At 50.4% G+C, this 17779-nt stretch overlaps 7 protein-coding genes across 9 annotated transcripts; 5 read left to right on the top strand and 2 right to left on the bottom strand.

The window, feature by feature from the left end:
- Nucleotides 1–1336: 1336 nt before the first annotated feature.
- On the top strand, nucleotides 1337–1900 carry LDX57_010530 (uncharacterized protein; the record flags this gene model as incomplete). The annotated part of the gene is made up of 1 exon (XM_046092279.1): nucleotides 1337–1900. The coding sequence occupies one exon, from the start codon at nucleotides 1337–1339 to the stop codon at nucleotides 1898–1900; it is 564 nt and encodes a 187-aa protein (XP_045948257.1).
- A 960-nt stretch (nucleotides 1901–2860) lies between these two features.
- Nucleotides 2861–3814, top strand: LDX57_010529 (uncharacterized protein; the record flags this gene model as incomplete). The annotated part of the gene is made up of 4 exons (XM_046092278.1): nucleotides 2861–3105; nucleotides 3190–3460; nucleotides 3534–3601; nucleotides 3658–3814. 4 exons carry the CDS (start codon nucleotides 2861–2863, stop codon nucleotides 3812–3814), a joined length of 741 nt encoding a protein of 246 aa, XP_045948256.1.
- A 401-nt stretch (nucleotides 3815–4215) lies between these two features.
- On the bottom strand, nucleotides 4216–4839 carry LDX57_010528 (CVNH domain-containing protein; the record flags this gene model as incomplete). The annotated part of the gene is made up of 3 exons (XM_046092277.1): nucleotides 4216–4340; nucleotides 4448–4563; nucleotides 4625–4839. The coding sequence occupies 3 exons, from the start codon at nucleotides 4837–4839 to the stop codon at nucleotides 4216–4218; spliced, it is 456 nt and encodes a 151-aa protein (XP_045948255.1).
- A 2660-nt stretch (nucleotides 4840–7499) lies between these two features.
- CYR1 lies at nucleotides 7500–10904 on the bottom strand. 3 transcript variants are annotated; one of them, XM_046092274.1, is made up of 4 exons: nucleotides 10463–10904; nucleotides 9263–10405; nucleotides 8437–9211; nucleotides 7500–8381 (listed from the first exon to the last, which is right to left on the bottom strand). In XM_046092274.1, exons 1-4 carry the CDS (start codon nucleotides 10781–10783, stop codon nucleotides 8146–8148), a joined length of 2475 nt encoding a protein of 824 aa, XP_045948252.1. In that variant the 5' UTR covers nucleotides 10784–10904; the 3' UTR covers nucleotides 7500–8145. The 3 variants fall into 3 exon arrangements, with proteins under 3 accessions (XP_045948252.1, XP_045948254.1, XP_045948253.1); XM_046092275.1 differs by having other exon boundaries at nucleotides 9263–10904; XM_046092276.1 differs by having other exon boundaries at nucleotides 7500–9211.
- A 402-nt stretch (nucleotides 10905–11306) lies between these two features.
- LDX57_010526 (GNAT family N-acetyltransferase) lies at nucleotides 11307–12041 on the top strand (the record flags this gene model as incomplete). The annotated part of the gene is made up of 1 exon (XM_046092273.1): nucleotides 11307–12041. One exon carries the CDS (start codon nucleotides 11307–11309, stop codon nucleotides 12039–12041), a length of 735 nt encoding a protein of 244 aa, XP_045948251.1.
- A 2465-nt stretch (nucleotides 12042–14506) lies between these two features.
- On the top strand, nucleotides 14507–15999 carry LDX57_010525 (glycoside hydrolase family 71 protein; the record flags this gene model as incomplete). Its single annotated transcript, XM_046092272.1, has 4 exons — nucleotides 14507–14596; nucleotides 14671–15238; nucleotides 15289–15416; nucleotides 15469–15999. 4 exons carry the CDS (start codon nucleotides 14507–14509, stop codon nucleotides 15997–15999), a joined length of 1317 nt encoding a protein of 438 aa, XP_045948250.1.
- Nucleotides 16000–16717: 718 nt separating this feature from the next.
- On the top strand, nucleotides 16718–17716 carry LDX57_010524 (SDR family oxidoreductase; the record flags this gene model as incomplete). Its single annotated transcript, XM_046092271.1, has 1 exon — nucleotides 16718–17716. One exon carries the CDS (start codon nucleotides 16718–16720, stop codon nucleotides 17714–17716), a length of 999 nt encoding a protein of 332 aa, XP_045948249.1.
- Nucleotides 17717–17779: the final 63 nt, after the last annotated feature.

Raw genomic sequence — 17779 nt, 5'->3', positions numbered from 1 at the left:
GTCTTCTATCCCGTTCTTCTGCTCATTTGCAGGCAACCCATCAACTCCTGCAGGGCACCGTTTTCCCTTGGAATAGTCAATATGTGCCGCAAGGCACAATGCTGATCATCTCAATAAGAATCGCTTGCTACTAATCCTGGCCATACCCTCGTATAGTCAATGAATCGTTCACTCAGCACGGATTTCCGCAGGTAGCGCTCTGTAACAGGAAATTCAAGCAAGCAATAGTCAGGTTGTTTCTCGGCGTGTCGCGGGAAGTCGAGGCCCAAGGTAGCTAGCTGCCTTTCCGAGCATAATCACGAACACTTCTGCAACCTGGTCAACCGTCATGATGTGGCCCGACGCACATAGGCGTACCCACGATCTTGGTTGCTCCGTGAAAATGCTAAGCAAAGTGCGTCTAGTGAATGACTCCATGGGTCATTTCCCTATGATCCGGGATGGCCAGATCCAGGTGGTCAATTCTCTCCTAGTGCATAGCTCTTGTCGCTACCAGCCAGATCTTCCTCAGAGCTACATCCTACCACTCCATAGAAAGTCGCAGCTCAATCTGGAAATTTAGACTACATGCTGCGCGGATGCCGTCTATTACTTCGAAGAGAAGTTGTGACCGGTTATACAGGGTGTCTCCGTACCGATCTGTGTGACGGTTGTATAAAGGCGATAGGAATTGCATCAGAATCCAAACAACCACAGCATGCACTTCTATTCCATCAAAACCGTCCTCTCGGCCCGCTGCGAAGCAGTAATGAAGTCATCCCGAAACTTCTTCGACTCACAGGCTCTTCCACAATTTCTGAGCTGGCGCGCGCACTACCGTGATGGAATTGTATCGATGAGGTGCTCCCATTGCTAAAAAAGATAAGGGCGACCCTTATCAGCCTCTCGAAATGTCTGTCGCTGGGATTCCCGTGAGTTGTCTTTCCGAGCAGATTGTTGCTCACTTGCCAGTTCCTATCTTTAGCGATGAGAAATCACTCAGCACGTGCCACAAAAGCCTTGCAGGGCGCTAACCGGATTAGGATGGCTGATTATTGTCACGCTCCACGAGTCATGAATAAATTCTCAACAAAGTTTCCGCATTCCCAGTCCAACACGACGTAAACTGCTGTATCAACATTGTGTGTGGTTTGTGTATGAAAGATGAACGGTCTATGATCAAGGTAATTTCTCCATCCATGGATGTCGGCTTGTAAATCCCTCGGCTCTAATTTGTTTGGCAGGAGCGTCTTATCCGCAACACCTACCATGATCTGATGCGCGCAAGATCCAGGGACTCTATATAGTTCCCTCTCAGGCTCCGAGAAAAACGATTGATTTTAAGGTGCCCTTGAACATGTCTTGGTCAAGCAAAGTGCCACTCTCAATCTCGCTCCTGCCCCCAGATTCGGCTCAAAAAATGGCTCTCAACATGGAGGACCCCTTCTCAAGCCTCGACCCCAACGCTCTCTACATCCTCCTCTTAGACCGCGGCGACAGCTACCTATTCCACTGGGCCCTGTACCTGGCAAAACCAGGTTCATGCGGGATGATGTACCACCTCATCAACCCCGACACGACGGACCCCACGACCTGGAAATACGAAATGCAGCTAATCACCGACGCTTCGTATTTCAACCGGGTCCTGCTAGCTTTGAAACTGGGCGTCTTGGACCCGGTGGTGCATGACGCCGTCGGGGATCGGTTGGGCGAAGTCCCCATTCAATATTCCGGTCGATTTAAGGAGAATGTGACGTGTCGGGTGTGGTTGAAGGAGGCGCTGTATGCGCTTGATGATGAGGGGTATGTTGAGCTGCGGAGATCGGTGAATGAGATTGATACCGAAGCGACGCATTTGGCGATGATCAATAAGAGCAAGAAGGCGCAGACGGTGGTTACGAGTAAGGGGTGTGTGGGGTGATGGGCTGGGGCTTGCCATGGAAGAATTCGCAGTGTCATCTTTTGGATGAGCATTCAGAGTGATATCGGGCATTGAAGCCTAACATATACCACATTGGCAGTGGAGCGGTGCAATGGCCAGACCAAGCTTAGACTTTTCATGGACATCCGACTAATCAGACAGAGTGCGAACTACTAGGCATCAAGCACCTAATTTGCCGCTCAACCGCACAGCTCAGATCGTGAAAACTAAGACGCACTCAGAAGAGCTCTGCCAATTGGTCGAGCAGGATGCACCGGAAGCTTGTGTCTGCTATTTCTTTGGAGTTGTAGGGTGGCTCTTGCGTGTGTATAGATACGAAATATTCACATAACGTATTTTTATTGATTGCCATAGAGGAATTGGAGTAGAATAGTCCAACGATGATCCATGTGGTGAAACATATATATGCTACACAACGCTAACCTCATTGAGTAGTCTAAACATTGTAGCCGTAAGCTCCTTTCCTCAGCTGTAGTTTTCAATAGGATGTCAAACAACACATTAAATAACAATTAGCTTTGCATACTATTTGAATCATCTAGTCGGAAAACCGACTTCGCGATTGATTGTCGCATCTTGCGTCTGCGACGGGATCATGGTGACGTCATATCTATCATGTGTCCACAGGTGCATACACTTCTCTTTCTGCTCCCTCCCCTCCTCGAAGTTGCAAGCCACAAGGAAATTGTCTGACAGTTATTTCTGTAAGTTGGATTTTTCAATCCAAATTTCAGTCCTGGCAAATGGTCCCATCGCTACAGTGGATTCCTCTCGCATGATTGAATGCTACGGACGCAAGGGATAAACTGCGCAGCAAAACACCAACCGAGAGACAGTTAAAGAGCCCAATAAGATAGCACACTAAGAATCTGAAGTCTCGAATTCTCAATCAAACCATCTTTCTCCTATCTTGTCTCATAGAGCGCTGGTCACCACAAAATGCTTTTCAAGCTATTCGTTTTCTTCCAGGCACTCTCGCTGCTTCCTCTTGTCCTCGCAACCCAACCAGGAACCAAGCCAGTCTACCTCTCAAACCAAGCTTTGGCCATTGAAAACTCGCCTCCAGATTTTGGAAACCACTTCGCCGTACTGAACCTCGACCTGATCGATGCGATCGTCGCTAATGTGAACACTACGGACGAAGGGAAGAAATGGATCAACAATACTGCCAGATGGATTGACGCGTGAGCTTCCTCGAATATCCCATCACCTTGGTCTATTCCCAGCAAATCGAGGGTTTCTGAGTTGAACTAAAATCAATGAATCAGAGTCCACAAGCAAAACCCCGCACTGCTGAACGTCTTCACGCGCATCTACTTCTCCACATCCCAGCGTCCCGAGGTCGGACCCGACACGCCATTCGCGTCTGTCGTGGAGGGACTTGGTAATCTGACAGAATCCAGCGCGAAGAGCCATATCTATACGGCCTTCAAGACGGAGGACGACGATGTGGTGGTGCCGAAAACGAGGTATTATGCCGGGGCTGGGAACTCGATCGAGGAGATTCTGAACAGTCAGAAGATAGAGACAGTGATTCTGGTATGTTTTCCCCGGCTTGCTTCTATCGGGAATCAATCTACGGTGGGACTCATAATGGGATCTGTTTTTGCAGTCTGGTATTCGAACATCGGGAGTTGTACTCGCGACGGCGTTGAGGTTGTTTGATTTGGATTATAACGTGTAAGTTATCCTCTCTCCCCGGACCTTGGTGAGGATGTATGTTGACAGAGCATCAGGTATGTCATCTCGAACAATACCATCGAGCCAGGTCCTACCGGGGAGAAGATCCAACACTCCATCCTCTACGACATTTTCCCGAAAGTTCCAGTCAAGGTTATCACGATTGAAGAGGCTCTGGCGGGTTTGAAGACCTCGGGTTCATCAGTCGTATAATTCAAAATCTTGCGTAGAATGTGAAGTATGTGCAACTTGTTCTAATTTGGAAAGCCTCGGTCTTAAATTGGCTACCAGGAAGGACATCCAAGGCATATGAAGCCTTTCAGATCAGCGATCTTGTCGTACATGCCGCGTATCATTCTTAAACCTACTAGCTAAGATTAAACCTACCAATATGGCAATTATTTATCATCGACTCTGCTCATTACAACTTATTAATGTCTTTCAATTTCCTCAAGCATTTGTAAGTCTATCAAGATCTTGACTGAAGTATAGAAAGACCACAGACAAGCAATGGATGCATTATATGTACATATGTGCATTCAAAACTATACTGATACAAGTCAAAGAAGAGAACCGAAGAACCTTAGCTATACCTTCCTCAAGGATAAATCATCCTAGGCGGTCACGCGATCATCATCACAGTCGACTTCACCGTTCCACTGCCGAAAACATTCCCCATCGTACCCACCATCGGAGACATCGCAGTGAATGTGTCCATTGACGTTGGAGATACGCTCATCTTGATTCCCAAGTCAGCCCGAGTCTTGAAGAGGGAAGGAAGCAAAAGCAAATGGGGCTATAACAGGAAAGATGGAAGAAAGAACGTGATAGAGTGGTAAAACTTACTCAAATCAACCTCAACGGTCCTGGCAAAGCCTTTGCCCTCTCCTTGCTCGCAGGTACAGATCAAAACACCCTTGTAGGTGACCGAGCAGCTTTCGCAACGGCCGTAAAAGTTCCCGCTATTTCGTAGTCGTGGTCAGTGATGTTCATATGTATTGGGAGAATCTCAAGAGCACTCACTCTCGGCGAGGAACAATAGATCCATCTTCAACAGTAGCATAGCACTTGTTCAAATCAAGTTCAGATCTCTCCTTGAACCCATTACCCCTGCAAACAGCCGCGACGGTGTGGCGGTCTTCTCTCAATTCAACTGAAAGACAGGTTGACATGAAGTTACCGCCAGCAGCCGCGGCGGCAGACAGGGACAGAACAGAGAGAAGGTATTTGATCTGCATTGTGAAGAAGATTTGAGCAGGGATAGTTGTTTAACTGGGGATGTAGGCTTGAATGGAATAGTCTGAATTGGAGAGAAGCGAAGCCCTTATTTATACCCTCCTCAAGAGTCTTGACGATATCAAAAATCGAAGCTATCTTACTAGCTACTTAGGCTTTAGCCCCAATCTTAAGCCAGCCAAATGAATAAAACTCATGGTGATTTGAAACATGGTCGGAGGGGGCCACATTTTCTCTGCCTTGTTGCATAGTTTGCCCTAGGAGTACGGCTTCCTTATTCATTTCGTGTTTGCCGGTTAGTGAGCCAATTAAGTATAGTAGCCCAGTAACTCCAATCGCAGTCTACATGCATCAAAACCTTCGAAGCACCTGCGTAGCTCGTAGTCCGAAATTATAGTACCAAGTCGGCAAGCATGGCCATCATGGTCATATTCGATCCCCAGAATGCAGAACCTACCACTGGGTCAGGTAGTTCAGAAGCCATTCTCTTCCCACTTCCCCCAGGAAACTAGTACCTGTCGTACATATGCGGAAGGTAGAAGTCTTGGAGATTCCAAATTAATTCCAAGCCCTGGCGATCCTGAATTTTGGCCCCGAAAAACCGGGTCTTGGCTCCGCCGTGCTTGCTTGATCTCGACTCCTAGAGCATTTGCTTTTCTGAGTTACAAGACTACGCGCAGATAATGCTCGGGGCTGTGGAGATCGCTTCAATATCTTTCGCTGCGCAGAGTTTCATACAGGATCCTACTTGTCATGACGCTGTCTGCTAGTAGTCCTACCACGTACGGGTAATCGTCAACATGCATAGGCATCAGCCTATAACGTATGCTCTCCACAATTCCGCCGCTACCGTCGACTGGCAGAACTAACTAATCCCCCTTAAGCTCGGTGCCCATATTTACCCGCCAATAATATCGAAAAGAAAAAAAGAAACATCAAGAACAAAGTACGGCATACCGTTTCTGGAATAAGCGGGGGGCCGCGCTCTGGAGACTAACAACCGTAGTGCCATTGTTAACCCTTTGGGGGCCATATAGAAACGCTAAGTAATAACAGGAATGACGCACATTTCCTAATTCAATGGTGGGCAGTTAGCCTCACCGTCTCAGCGAGACACTCTATCTGGACTGTCGATTCCAAGGCAAGCCAAGTCGTCTCCATAACATCCGCAACATGCTGGCAACTGAAACGCACGACTATCTCAACAAGAAGAGAGTGGCCCTATTTGTAGATAATTGTTCTTCCCGGTCTCTTCGTAGTATTGCTGCTTGGTTTCTTTCTATCGAGCGAACTAGTAGTGAACTACATGAAGGAAATGTAAAATATTCAGATCACTGGTCGGATTGTTAGACTGCCATATGGTTCTCATCCGTGGTGTTCAGACACTTTGGGGGCTAAGATGTGGCCCTGGTATACGGATGTTCATTCCAGAATTGCTCGTCCTGACCCTTGCTCTTCACCCAGGCATCCATGAGACGACGTATACAACAGGCTGTGTCGTCTCTCGGCCAATGACCGAGTGAGCAACCCGTTAGGTCAAGAGCCTATATCTGCCGAAGACCCTAGAGTCGCCAAGAATCATAATGCCAGTCCGTTTTAGGAAGGAGACTTTCTGCCCCTTGCAACAAGTATATTCGGCGTCGCCACATCCTCGGTATGCATGCTGCGTGGTGTGCTTCATGGACCCCTTTGGGAGAGTTAGGGCTCGTCTATCTGGCGCAAGAGGAATTAAAGGATTTATAATTGTATCGCCCGGTTGTCTAATGAGACATGGCTTGTAATTGCCTTTCATCCTACACTGCCGAAGCTACTTTTAGCCTCCAAGCATAGTCGCATGTCCTGGTTGATATGACTCTTATCGTAGCAGATGGACAGACTCGCGATGGTTATCTTGCCTGGGCGCGATTCACAGTCCACTCATTCCCTGGAACAGCAGATCTTTCAGTATCATGATTTCCAAAGGCTAAAAAGTACTACTCTGGGGTGCCAAATCCATCGCCTTCTACGCAATTCGGAGATATCCGACGATAGCTCGCTCGGCGCGTTGAGACATAATGTAGGGGGTTATCTAAACAGGGTCTCACGGCCCACTGAGATATCTTACTCGAACACAGTAGGGCATCGCATTTATACAATTATTGAGCTATTACAGTCACTACAAGTTTTACATTACTAAGTATTGTGCTGTAGCCATTTACTATACGCTGTGTCTACTTTTATAGCGGTAATGCGTATCACTATCCTAGGTAACAGCCCCTTTTGCTTTTGCAAAATGGAGATCCAGATATTATGTAGCTTCATGCTACAATTGTGGCCCCAACGCCTTCCGTCAGGACTGTAGTAAGTTTGATGCACGAAATTACATTGACAGGAGTAAGACGTAGCACATTGTGAATGGGAAAGCCATAAGCTACGAACTAGATGTAAACGGTAAAACAGTAGTATCCATTGTGAAACGGCCAGCGCTTGTAGGAAACTTACTCTGCTACGAGCCAGAAAGTTCTCTTCCCTCCTCTACAGCAATTTCAATGAGCAGTATCATTCTCAATCGGTTATCTCCTAGCCTAGTACATCAAGGAAACTGGCATATTGACCAAGTATCCCATAGTACAGCAGTGGGACAGGTCTCTATTACGAGCAATTCAATATGATGGAGAATTGTGGGGTGACAGTGTGACGGTGTGACCCTGCCTAACTACAGGGTATAACTCAGATATTAATTCCTGTTTTTGAAGTCGCTAACAGAATATGCCAGGCAGCCAGTATGAGCGTGTTCAAACGTATAGGGGAGTACTGAGGCCCCAAGATAGTGCCGGAACGAAAGACATTTGGTTGGATACAGTCGTGTTGGTCATTGGATGGCCTTATCTCTTGGGTTTCAATATAAGGCATTGGTCGCTCAAACAAGAATATGGTAGAGCCTTGAAGAAAACAAAGGCCATTCAGAATGCTTGATTAGGTGTAGCAAGCCTATCCAAGTTATCATACAAAGGAGGTCGAGGAGCAATGCTAAATCCATTGAAAGCATTAACAACTGCTTCTTGTGATAAGGTCTATGGTAAACTGCCCAAAAAAACCCCCGAATGCGCTTTTTAAGGTATATATCTTTCAACTCGCGGCGATCTACAAAACTAAGCACGGAGTCTTTTCGATGAGGTAGATCTAGAGACGCAGTTTGCGACGGCGAACGGGCGCCACTTCGGGCCATCTCCGTTTAGCCAGCGAGGTAGAACCTGATGAGAGGGCTAGCATCGAGCCAATGCCAGGGAGTAACAATAGTGATAACCGAACATCAAGTTCAAGACTTCCTAAGCTGCAGCTCCGAACTTGGCAGCATACTCGTCGTTCAGCTTCTTCTGTCGATCCCATTCCTTCTTCAACTTCTTGGACTGGCTCTTGGGGACTTCGCTGCCATCGGCCAGCTTGGTCGGGAGTCCGTCAGCATCCCATTCCTTGTACTTGGGGTCGTTCTTGAAGAGATCCTGGGCTGGAAGCTTGGCCTTTTCCCATTTCTCGGCTTCGGCTTTCTCGCGGGCAAGACGGGCTGTGATAGAATGTTAGTGAGTGAGTATCGGAAGGATAAAGGCAACGAAACATACCCTTCTCCTTCTGGTTGGCCTTCTCGGCCAGCAAAGCAGCTCGCTCGTTACGGGCCGCGATGAGTTTCGAGGCCGGGACGAACTTGATCAGACTGGGTCGGTCACTCTGGTCATCAAGCTGGACGCCAAGGTCTGTGAGGTCGAAATCACGGATACGATCGGCGAGCGCAATAATGGCGGATTTGGTCTTCGGCTCGAGGGTACCGGATGAGAGGAGACGACGGAGCTCGTCACGGAGGCGAGACACTGCACGGACGTAAGGCATAGCGAGGGTTTCCGCATTGCGCTCGCCATTCTTTTCCAACTCGGAAAATTCGGTTGCTGGGGACTGGTTCAGGAGAGCTTCGACCGAAGACTCAGACAGACCAAATGTTCTAACTTCTCCAACGACGTTGTCGAAAACCGCAGCAAAAGGTTGAACGGCAGTCTGGGGGTCGACATTGGCATTTGCGGTGGCAGCCGACCAGCCGAGACCCTCATACGGCGGCTGTGCGCCGGCGTCGAGACCGAGAATTCCGACGATCTTGGTTACCCACCGACCGACGGTCTCCACCGTGCGCAAATCGTTAGTTTCACCCATGTAGATGTTGGCATCCCGAACAATTCTAGAGATGATTTGCATGGCGGCGGGCGTGTCGAAAGAGTTGCGGAAAGCTGCGTCCAGGTCCTTCTTAGCCTGGTCGAGCTTCGCCGTCAGTTCGTTATCGGTCTTATCCGACAAGGACAGAGCTCCGATTCCGTCGGCGGAACGAGCCTTGATGTTCGTGAAGAAGTTCTAATTGAGTCAGCATATTGTCTGGAAAAGAAAGCCAGCAACGGCACCTACATCGAGAGTAGCCTCCCAACCGTCTGCGTGCTTCCGCATGTCAGGCGAGATCTCAACACCGTCGTTCCAGCGACCCAGCAAGAAAACGATTCTCATATTACGCGGCGTGTACGTCGTCTCCAGGGCAGCGCGAATCGACTGGAAGTTCTTGAGCGACTTGCTCATCTTGGCGCCGGATACGCTCAAATGTCCAATGTGCAGGAAGTACTTGACCCATGTGTGCTCACAGGCGCCGCTGCGGTGGAACGCCTCACTCTGAGCCAGCTCATTATCGTGGTGAGGGAAAGCGAGATCGATGCCGCCAGAGTGGATATCCATCTGCTCGCCAAGCTTATCAGACGCCATGACGGAACACTCAATGTGCCAGCCCGGGCGACCGTCGCTCCACGGGCTCTGCCAGTAGGGCTCGCCAGGTTTCGACTTCTTCCACAAGGCAAAGTCACCGGCGCCCCTCTTACCACCCAGTGTCTTGGATAAAGAACCCTCTCCTTCCTCCTGCAAGGCCTTATCGTTCTTACTCTCCGGGCGCAACCGGGCGTAGGTGTTGCCATTCTTCTCGAAAGCGGTGATGTCGAAGTAAACGGAGCCATCCGACTCGTAAGCGTAGCCCTTGTGCACGAGGCGTTCGACAAAGGTGACGATCTGAGGAAGGTATTCGGTGACTCGCGTGAGGGCATCCGGGCGAAGAACGTTCAGCGCATCCATGTCCGCCGTGAACTCTTTCTCCATCGACTGTGTGAGATCCGTAAAGATAGTCTGGTCGTTGATGTCGATAGTCTCCTTGTATAGAGAGTCGAGGTAAGGCAGAAGGATCTCCTCCGCGCCTTCAAACACCTTGCCCTCCTTGAGTCCCTGCGCCGCGGCATCCATGTTGTTGATGTGCATTTTCAGCTTGGCCTCCGCATCGCCTGGTTTGCCCTCTCCGGTCAACGTGCCGCCGGCCAGCACTTGGGCGTAGGCCGCATCTCGGCGAGTCTGGTAGTTGGTCTCGTCGACGGGGTCATTCGATGGTTGGAGGAGAGGGAGGTTGCCTGTCGCATAGGCGCGGAACGCTTCGAGTCCAAGCTTGTGGCTTTCCTGGGGGGTGTAGGGTTTCTTTTTCTCCAGGTCGAATAGTCGCTTTCTGCGGGCCTTGATGATGATCTACAGCGAATGGAACCTTAGTCAGAGAGACAGGAGCTTGTCAGTCGCAAAACGTACCTTATCGTCAATATCGGTGATGTTCATGACGAAGTTGACGTTGTAACCAAAGTAATGCATCATGATGCGACGAATGATATCCGTGGAGACATAATTGCGCGCATGTCCCAGGTGACCGATATCGTAGACAGTCGGTCCACAGGCATACCACGACACCTTACCCTCCTCCCTAGGCACGAAAGGCACTGGCCCGCCGGGCTTCAGCGAGTTGTGAACCACGACGGAGGCCATGATGGTGGAATGCGAAAAGGCTCGTGGGAAGGGAGACCGAAGCGGGCGGGTTTTCCAGGGAAAAAGCCTCAGGTTCGTAAGGGGTCGCATTCAATCGACCTTCAGGCAGATCAGGCCGCGGGGGTGAGTCAATCAGAAGAATGTACACAGACAACCGGGGATTTGATAATCCCTTCCGTTGGGCCTTGGATGGAGGGGCAAAAGAGCGCTGAAGACAAGCGCAATTGTGGCCCTCGCTGGCTTCATTGCGCTGAGGCAGACCGCCTTCTTTTAGTGGCTGGAAGTCAGTGGCAGAAACCCCGCGGCGGAGAGGGCAGGCGGTGTGCGAGTCTGGCAGGACATGGTTGAATCCGTTGGAATAATAATGGATCCATGTAAGCGTTCAATTACTGAAGGATATTGCAATTGATCATGACCCCCGAGAATCCTGTACTTCGGCATTCTCATCCAATCAGATGTGACAGTCCACTCTGGGTTGCCAGAATAGGATGACTCAGTCGACACCATCCATCGCCATATAAAGTCTACTCATTCAACACCCGCCTTAATCTGTTCTTTGAATCTATCCTATCATCCAATTGATATCCTATTAAATAGAATAAGCATCACAAATATGTCAGCGGCGCGACCTCGAGGCCCCATCGTCTCCTTTCCCCCGGCGTTGCTCCCATCCCCAAAAACATCTCTTGCAGGTCGAACAATTCTGCTTGAGAAGCTCGAGCTCAAGCACGCTGATGACCTTTTCAAGCTTGTCGGTGGAAGCGACCCATCCCGAACGTCACTGTGGGATTACATGGGCGACGGTCCCTACGCCGATCCGAACGCTTTCCGAGATGCCATCGGCGGAAAGTCAGCATCGAACGATCCCTTCTTTTTCGCCGTTATCGACAAACGCGATACCCATGCGACATATGACAAGCCTATCGGGTTTCTCTCTCTGATGCGCATAACACCGAATCAACTGACCATCGAGATTGGCAATGTGTTGTTTTCGTCTGCCTTGCAGCGCACGACCGGTGCTACGGAGGCGTTCTATCTCCTGGCAAAGCATGCGTTCCAGGATCTGGGGTATCGACGATTGGAATGGAAATGTGATTCGCTAAATGAGCCGTCGAGGAAAGCGGCACTGCGACTTGGGTTTACGTATGAAGGGACTTTTCGACAGCACATGGTTGTGAAAAGCCGGAGTCGGGATACGGCGTGGTTTTCGATGTTAAAGGATGAGTGGGAGGAAGGAATAAGATTAGCTATGGAGGGATGGCTATCAGGGAATAACTTCCAGGAAGATGGAACTCAGAAACGCAATTTGCAGGACTTTAGAGCGGACACTGATGTCAAGAGGGTTTGATAATCGCAATATCATCACGGACTATAACTTCTACCAGCGTTTGCAAGTTCACCCAAGATCAATCGACACGGCCCTTGAGCCTATGAAATTTATGGGCTCTCCACAGAAACAGAATGCTTCCTGCCCCTTGGGCGTATCCGAACGCCAAGGTCCCACGACTCAAATAAACAAGAACAGGGAAAACGAACCCTCTCTGGGCTTAGGTGGGAGCATATCATTGGTTTGTCGGCAGTGGTTTGACATTCGTGTGGCCTGCTTGCGCCTCCTGTCCCAGATACCACATGCACTGTCTAACTGACGGCAAACCATCCACTGAGGAAGAAGAAGCATAATCGACAACCGGCCTATAGTGCAGTTCCCAACTTCCTCCGGTCGTACAGTTCTGTCGAACAAAAGTTGTCTTGTCATAAGTCGAAAGGAATCCGTACCGGCACTTGAGATCCTTGAGATAAATGGCGAGCTGGTCTAGGGATTTTGATTAATAGCATCCCCAAATAATCACACAACTTGATGGTTACTTACCTAGGATCTTTTCAAATTCTCGCTCGTCCCCAGACTGTGGTCTGGAGCCCAAGGGGTTTCAAATTTCCCAGGGAAATTGAGCTCTCCAGCCCCATTCATCACTGCCACGTCCGGCACCTTCGAAAAACCCAAATTTGTCGCGCAGAACTCCCCGGAACTGAGGTCGATGCCCTGCGAGGCGAAGGTTGTGGTCATAGCCCGGCCGACTTTCTGGTTGAACCTGCCCTGAACCCCTGTCTCGTCCCCGCAGATTACTTGCTCGCGGCTGATGTCGTTTTGATACGATTTCGGAGTGTTGCCGAGGGCGACTTATTATGCCCATATGGTTCTTCCAGTTGTGGGCCTGGAATGCCCTAATGACTCTTGTGTTGAACTCATTCCGTGGACGCAAGGACTTCATGAATCTCCTTATGTGGATGGCATCGCTTTTGGTATTCAATTATCCCAAAACGAGGCTCCCGAGTGCCTGTTAGACAAGGATTTGGCCACAAAAGCAACAATTCTCAATTTCACGCACTGCTAGCCATTCTTTTCTATGTGTATGAAGTCTTCCAAAGGCTTTGGAGATGCTACAAAGGACTGAGTTCCGCCTGGCCTACAAAACTCCTCGGACGTCGACAGTACTAATTATCTATTCACTAATCTTCTCTATATATTATTTACGGATGTTCTGGCCAGAATTGACTGTGAAGCCAGAGCTCTGTGATATTAACTTCAAAGGCCCGCTAGATTCCCTAGTAGAAGTCTCTTTCGTTCTGTGAATGTGGAGTATAATCCAATCTATATTTTTTAAACAGAGAGAACTAGCATCCTCAGAGCTGTTGCTCGCAACGCCGAAATACATAGCGCATACACTATAAATTTTTTTTCTATATCCGGGCCCTCGTAAAAACTATATCGATATTACGCAGAATCAATCGGGTGCAGTCTTACCTCCTCAAACAGTTGTTCGAAACACCTTGATAGTAACACGCCCAAGGAATCCTGCTCGCATACAACCAACTCAAACAAGTCCCTGAATCTGACGATCCAGTCCTAGAATGCACACATCCTGCCTATCACGGGCGGAAACAACCGCCTCGGCCTTCTTCCGAAACTCTCATGACAACCTTCATTTTATTCACGTTTCGGATCGGCGATATCCTGTCAGCAGTCAGCACGTTACATTCCCAGCCCTCTAGCTAAAGCCTGGATCAGCGAATCTGCACGCACGCTAGGGGACCATCCCGGTTCATCTTGATTTCTGTTCTATTCTCGGACCGTTGGAAACGGACTCCTCAGGGGACTCCGTACCTATGCCCACAGAGTATGCACGAGTCAGAAGCGGAGCTTTTTCATTGCCCGACTGCAAAGCATGGACTAGGCAAGTTGGCAACTTACCAGGCCAATGGTACGATGGATCCCCTGGCCCAGTCAGAACCCTCGTTCTGTGATCTCCACAATTATTCAAACTTGAGACGGTCTGGTCTTGGCCGACACACTTGGCCCCATTGCTAATCCTACTGCAGGTGAGACTGATATTAACTACGATAAGGTTGATTTTGTTCGATATGGCTGGATGGTCTATATAGAATTATTCATGGCTTATACGTCATCCTGATAGATCATTTATCTTATCAGAATATCCCTGATTCATGTGGTGAATTGAAAGAGTCACCGTGGATCTGAAACAGAAACGGATCATCCTTGGGGTCCAACGGCAATTTGGGGCCGAAAACAAGCAGGAAGCAGGGCGTCAGTTCTCAAACTCTGGGGGCCACAACTGAAGGGGTCAAGTTCACGATACTCGGGGATTCGGGGTCCCCGAAGGAATACCTGAAAGTTGATCCTCTATACGGCGTAGATACGAGGCGACATGGTTCATAAAAACCGTCCACTGCGCTGGACCTACTACACCTCTGGCTGGTGTACCAACCGTCTGTCTTTCCTTAATCACACCGACGATGCAGTATCTCCTTGCTGTTGCCGCCCTGCTGGCAGGATCCGACATCATTTCGGTTGCGCAGGCTCAGAGCGTCTTTGCTCATTACATGGTGCGTAAATAGTCTGAACCAATTTTGCCAACCCTCCCGTTGAGCAGCTCACTAACAAGTAACCTGGGATACAGATCGGCGAAACCAACCCCGACCACGCCAAGCAAGACGTCGAAGATGCCAAATCCGTCGGTTTTGACGCCTTCGCCATGAACGTGGGCGATCCGACCGCCCAATGGGCCCAGAACTGCGTCAAGGCACTCTTCGACGGCGCCGAGGGAACCGACTTCAACCTGTTCTTCAGCTTCGACATGTACCAGCACTCGCAGCTGCAGGACCACATCGACCTGTTCAACAAATACGCCGATCATCCGAATTATATGCGGGCTGGCCCCGATAGTAACCCCGTCGTGTCGTCGTTTGGCGGATCCAGCGAGGCGGATGCTTGGTCTTCGTTCAAGCAGAACTCGCAGATCTACCTAATTCCGAACTTGGATGACGGAGAGTCCGGGTCAGGTGATTCTTCCAAGTACTATACGAACCCGGAAGAGACGCTGTCGGGGTTCAACGACTTCGTGGATGGCTACTTTAGCTGGGAGACGGCCTGGCCTATCTCGACCGATGGTCCGGTTAACGTCAGCTCTGAGGGCGATCAGAAGGTGATGGATTATGCTCACGGATCGAACAAGGGCTACATGATGCGTAAGAGTGTCTTTTTCGAGATCTATTCAAATTAATACTGACGAAACCAGCCCTCTCCCCCCTCCAGTACAAGAACACCGGCGACGGCCACTGGTACCGAATCGGCGAGGTCAACCTGCCCCAGCGCATGAGCCAAATCTTGGAGCTGAAGCCGGACTTCACCGAATATATCACCTGGGTAAGTTGCCTCGCACCCTACCATCCTCATTCCACTAACTTGGATAAAACAGAACGACGGCGGCGAAAGCCACTACATCGGCAACCTCTGGTCCGAAAGCTACACCACGGTCCCCGAGATCGTCGAATACGCCAACACCGACAAATGGCCGCACTTTGCCTGGCAGCCTCTGGTAAGCTCGTTCATCCAGGCTTTCAAGGAGGGCAAATCAGCCGGCGAGATGGAAACCGGCTCGGAATCGCCTATCGGCGCTATGTGGTACCGCGGCATGACCAAGAACTGCGACAACCTGCCTGCCAACGCCGATGCGGCGATCGACTCCGTCAACTACGCCGTTGTGCTTCCTCTGCTCTGGGAGGGCATTACGATCCGAGTCTCCAGCGGTGGTAATGTCTTGGCGACGAACCCTGCTAAGCCTGGACTGAACTACGCAGCTGTCGAGGGTCTGGCGGCCGGTCAGCAAAAGATCGAGGTTCTTGGAAAGGATGAGTCGGTTATGTTCAGTGCGACTAGCGGTTCGGACGTGACAGATGGGGGTAAATGCAACTTCAACTTCAACGTTGTGAAGTTGTCGAAGGAGTAAGTCGAGTAGATTCTTGACTTCAGTGGACGCGAGTTGCTGGTTGTTCTCTGGCAAAGCCCCGGTTTGGTATTCTGACTGTCTTATTCTGGCTGCCCGGAATGACTTCGGTGACAAATGGCCACGGGGGGAGATATTCGACTACATTCGCTACACTTTCATTCTTTTCCTTTCGTTATGTGATCTAGAGTGGCACAAATAGAGCTAGGGCTAGAAACCAACTCCACAGTGTGAATGAACTTTCCTCTCGGCGCAAAAGATGCAGCTCTACAGCATACATTGCATTCAGTCTAAATCAACTCTAGACTGCGCTAATGAATCAATCGATAGGGGATACTACATGCCATGTGTATCAGGGAGCTGTAGTGTCAGCCACAAAATCCCCTCTAGATGCATCCATGCGTCCTTGGCAATGAGAGTCTCCTCCGTCATACGAGGTCCATTTTCTTTGTCTCTCTGACCCTCCATCCGGTGGGATCGCAAACAAAACGATCTCATAAGTCCAACCCCACTCCTCCCCGCGAATGTGGCTTTGTCCAGATCGCGAAGCGGCCTCATGCGAGCCAGCTCAGCATGCATTGATACCGGCGGCTTACTCGGCTTCAATATCCAAACACGAGGTGAACCTCCACTTAAATGGCGTGCTCCCCTCCCTTTTCCTTCCCCTACTTCTTTTTCTCGCTCTACACAGAACTAAACTAACTAACGCACGCTGACAAAAATGCCCGAAACCGTCCTCATCACCGGTATATCCGGCTACGTCGCCGCCCACATCACCCGCGTCTTCCTCGACGCGGGCTACAACGTCCGGGGCACGCTCCGCTCCCTGTCCAGCGCACCAGCCATCACAGCGCGCTACCCCGGCCACGAAACCAACCTCACCTTCGTCTCCGTCCCGGACATCGCGGCCCCTCATGCCTTCGACACCGCAGTCCACAACGTGGTCGGGGTAATCCACACCGCCAGCCCCTTCACCCTCGACGTGTCAGACAACGAAAAAGACCTCCTCCAGCCGGCCATCCGCGGCACGACCAACGTCCTCGACGCTGTGGCCCATCACGCGCCCACGGTCCGCCGCGTCGTCATCACCTCCTCGTTCGCCGCGATCCTCGATCTCGAGAAAGGGAACCGTCCAGGATACAAGTATACAGAAGAAGACTGGAACCCGATCAGCTATGACGCAGCGAAACAGACGCCTAGCGGGAGTGTCGCGTATTGCGCGTCCAAGGCGTTCGCGGAACGGGCGCTCTGGCACTGGGCCGGGGAACATAAACCCTCGTTTTCGGTCGTGTCGGTGAACCCGCCGTGGGTGTTTGGGCCTGGGATGGATGGGAAGCAGCGGTTGAATGAGTCGTTGGAGGCGATTCGGAGGTTGGTTGATGGGTCGGCTGGGGGGGAGGTGCCCGGGGTGGATTTTGCGGGGTTCGCGGACGTGAGGGATTTGGCGGTTGCGCATTTGAGGGCGTTTGAGGTGGAGGAGGCTGCTGGGCGCAGGTTCTTGATTGCGAACGGGAAGTTTGATTATCAGCTTGCGGTGGATGTGATTCGGAGGGAGTTTCCTCAGTTGCAAGGTGTGCCCCTGGGGACGCCGGGTGTGGCGACGGAGACGTATACGCCGGATGGGAGTAAGGCGAGGGAGGTGCTGGGGTTGGAGTATAGGAGTTTGGAGAGGACGATGGTTGATACGGTGAGGTGGTTGATTGAGAATGGACATGTTTAGTCATGCGATGGGATTGGTTATTCGCTAGTAATTGCATTTGTTCCTCATCAGTTAAACCCTCCT

This window comes from Aspergillus melleus (assembly GCF_016097325.1).
Source record: "Aspergillus melleus strain CBS 546.65 chromosome Unknown contig6, whole genome shotgun sequence".
NCBI lineage: Eukaryota > Fungi > Ascomycota > Eurotiomycetes > Eurotiales > Aspergillaceae > Aspergillus > Aspergillus melleus.
Note: the sequence above shows the minus strand (reverse complement) of the source record. Positions and strands in the feature narration are given on the sequence as shown.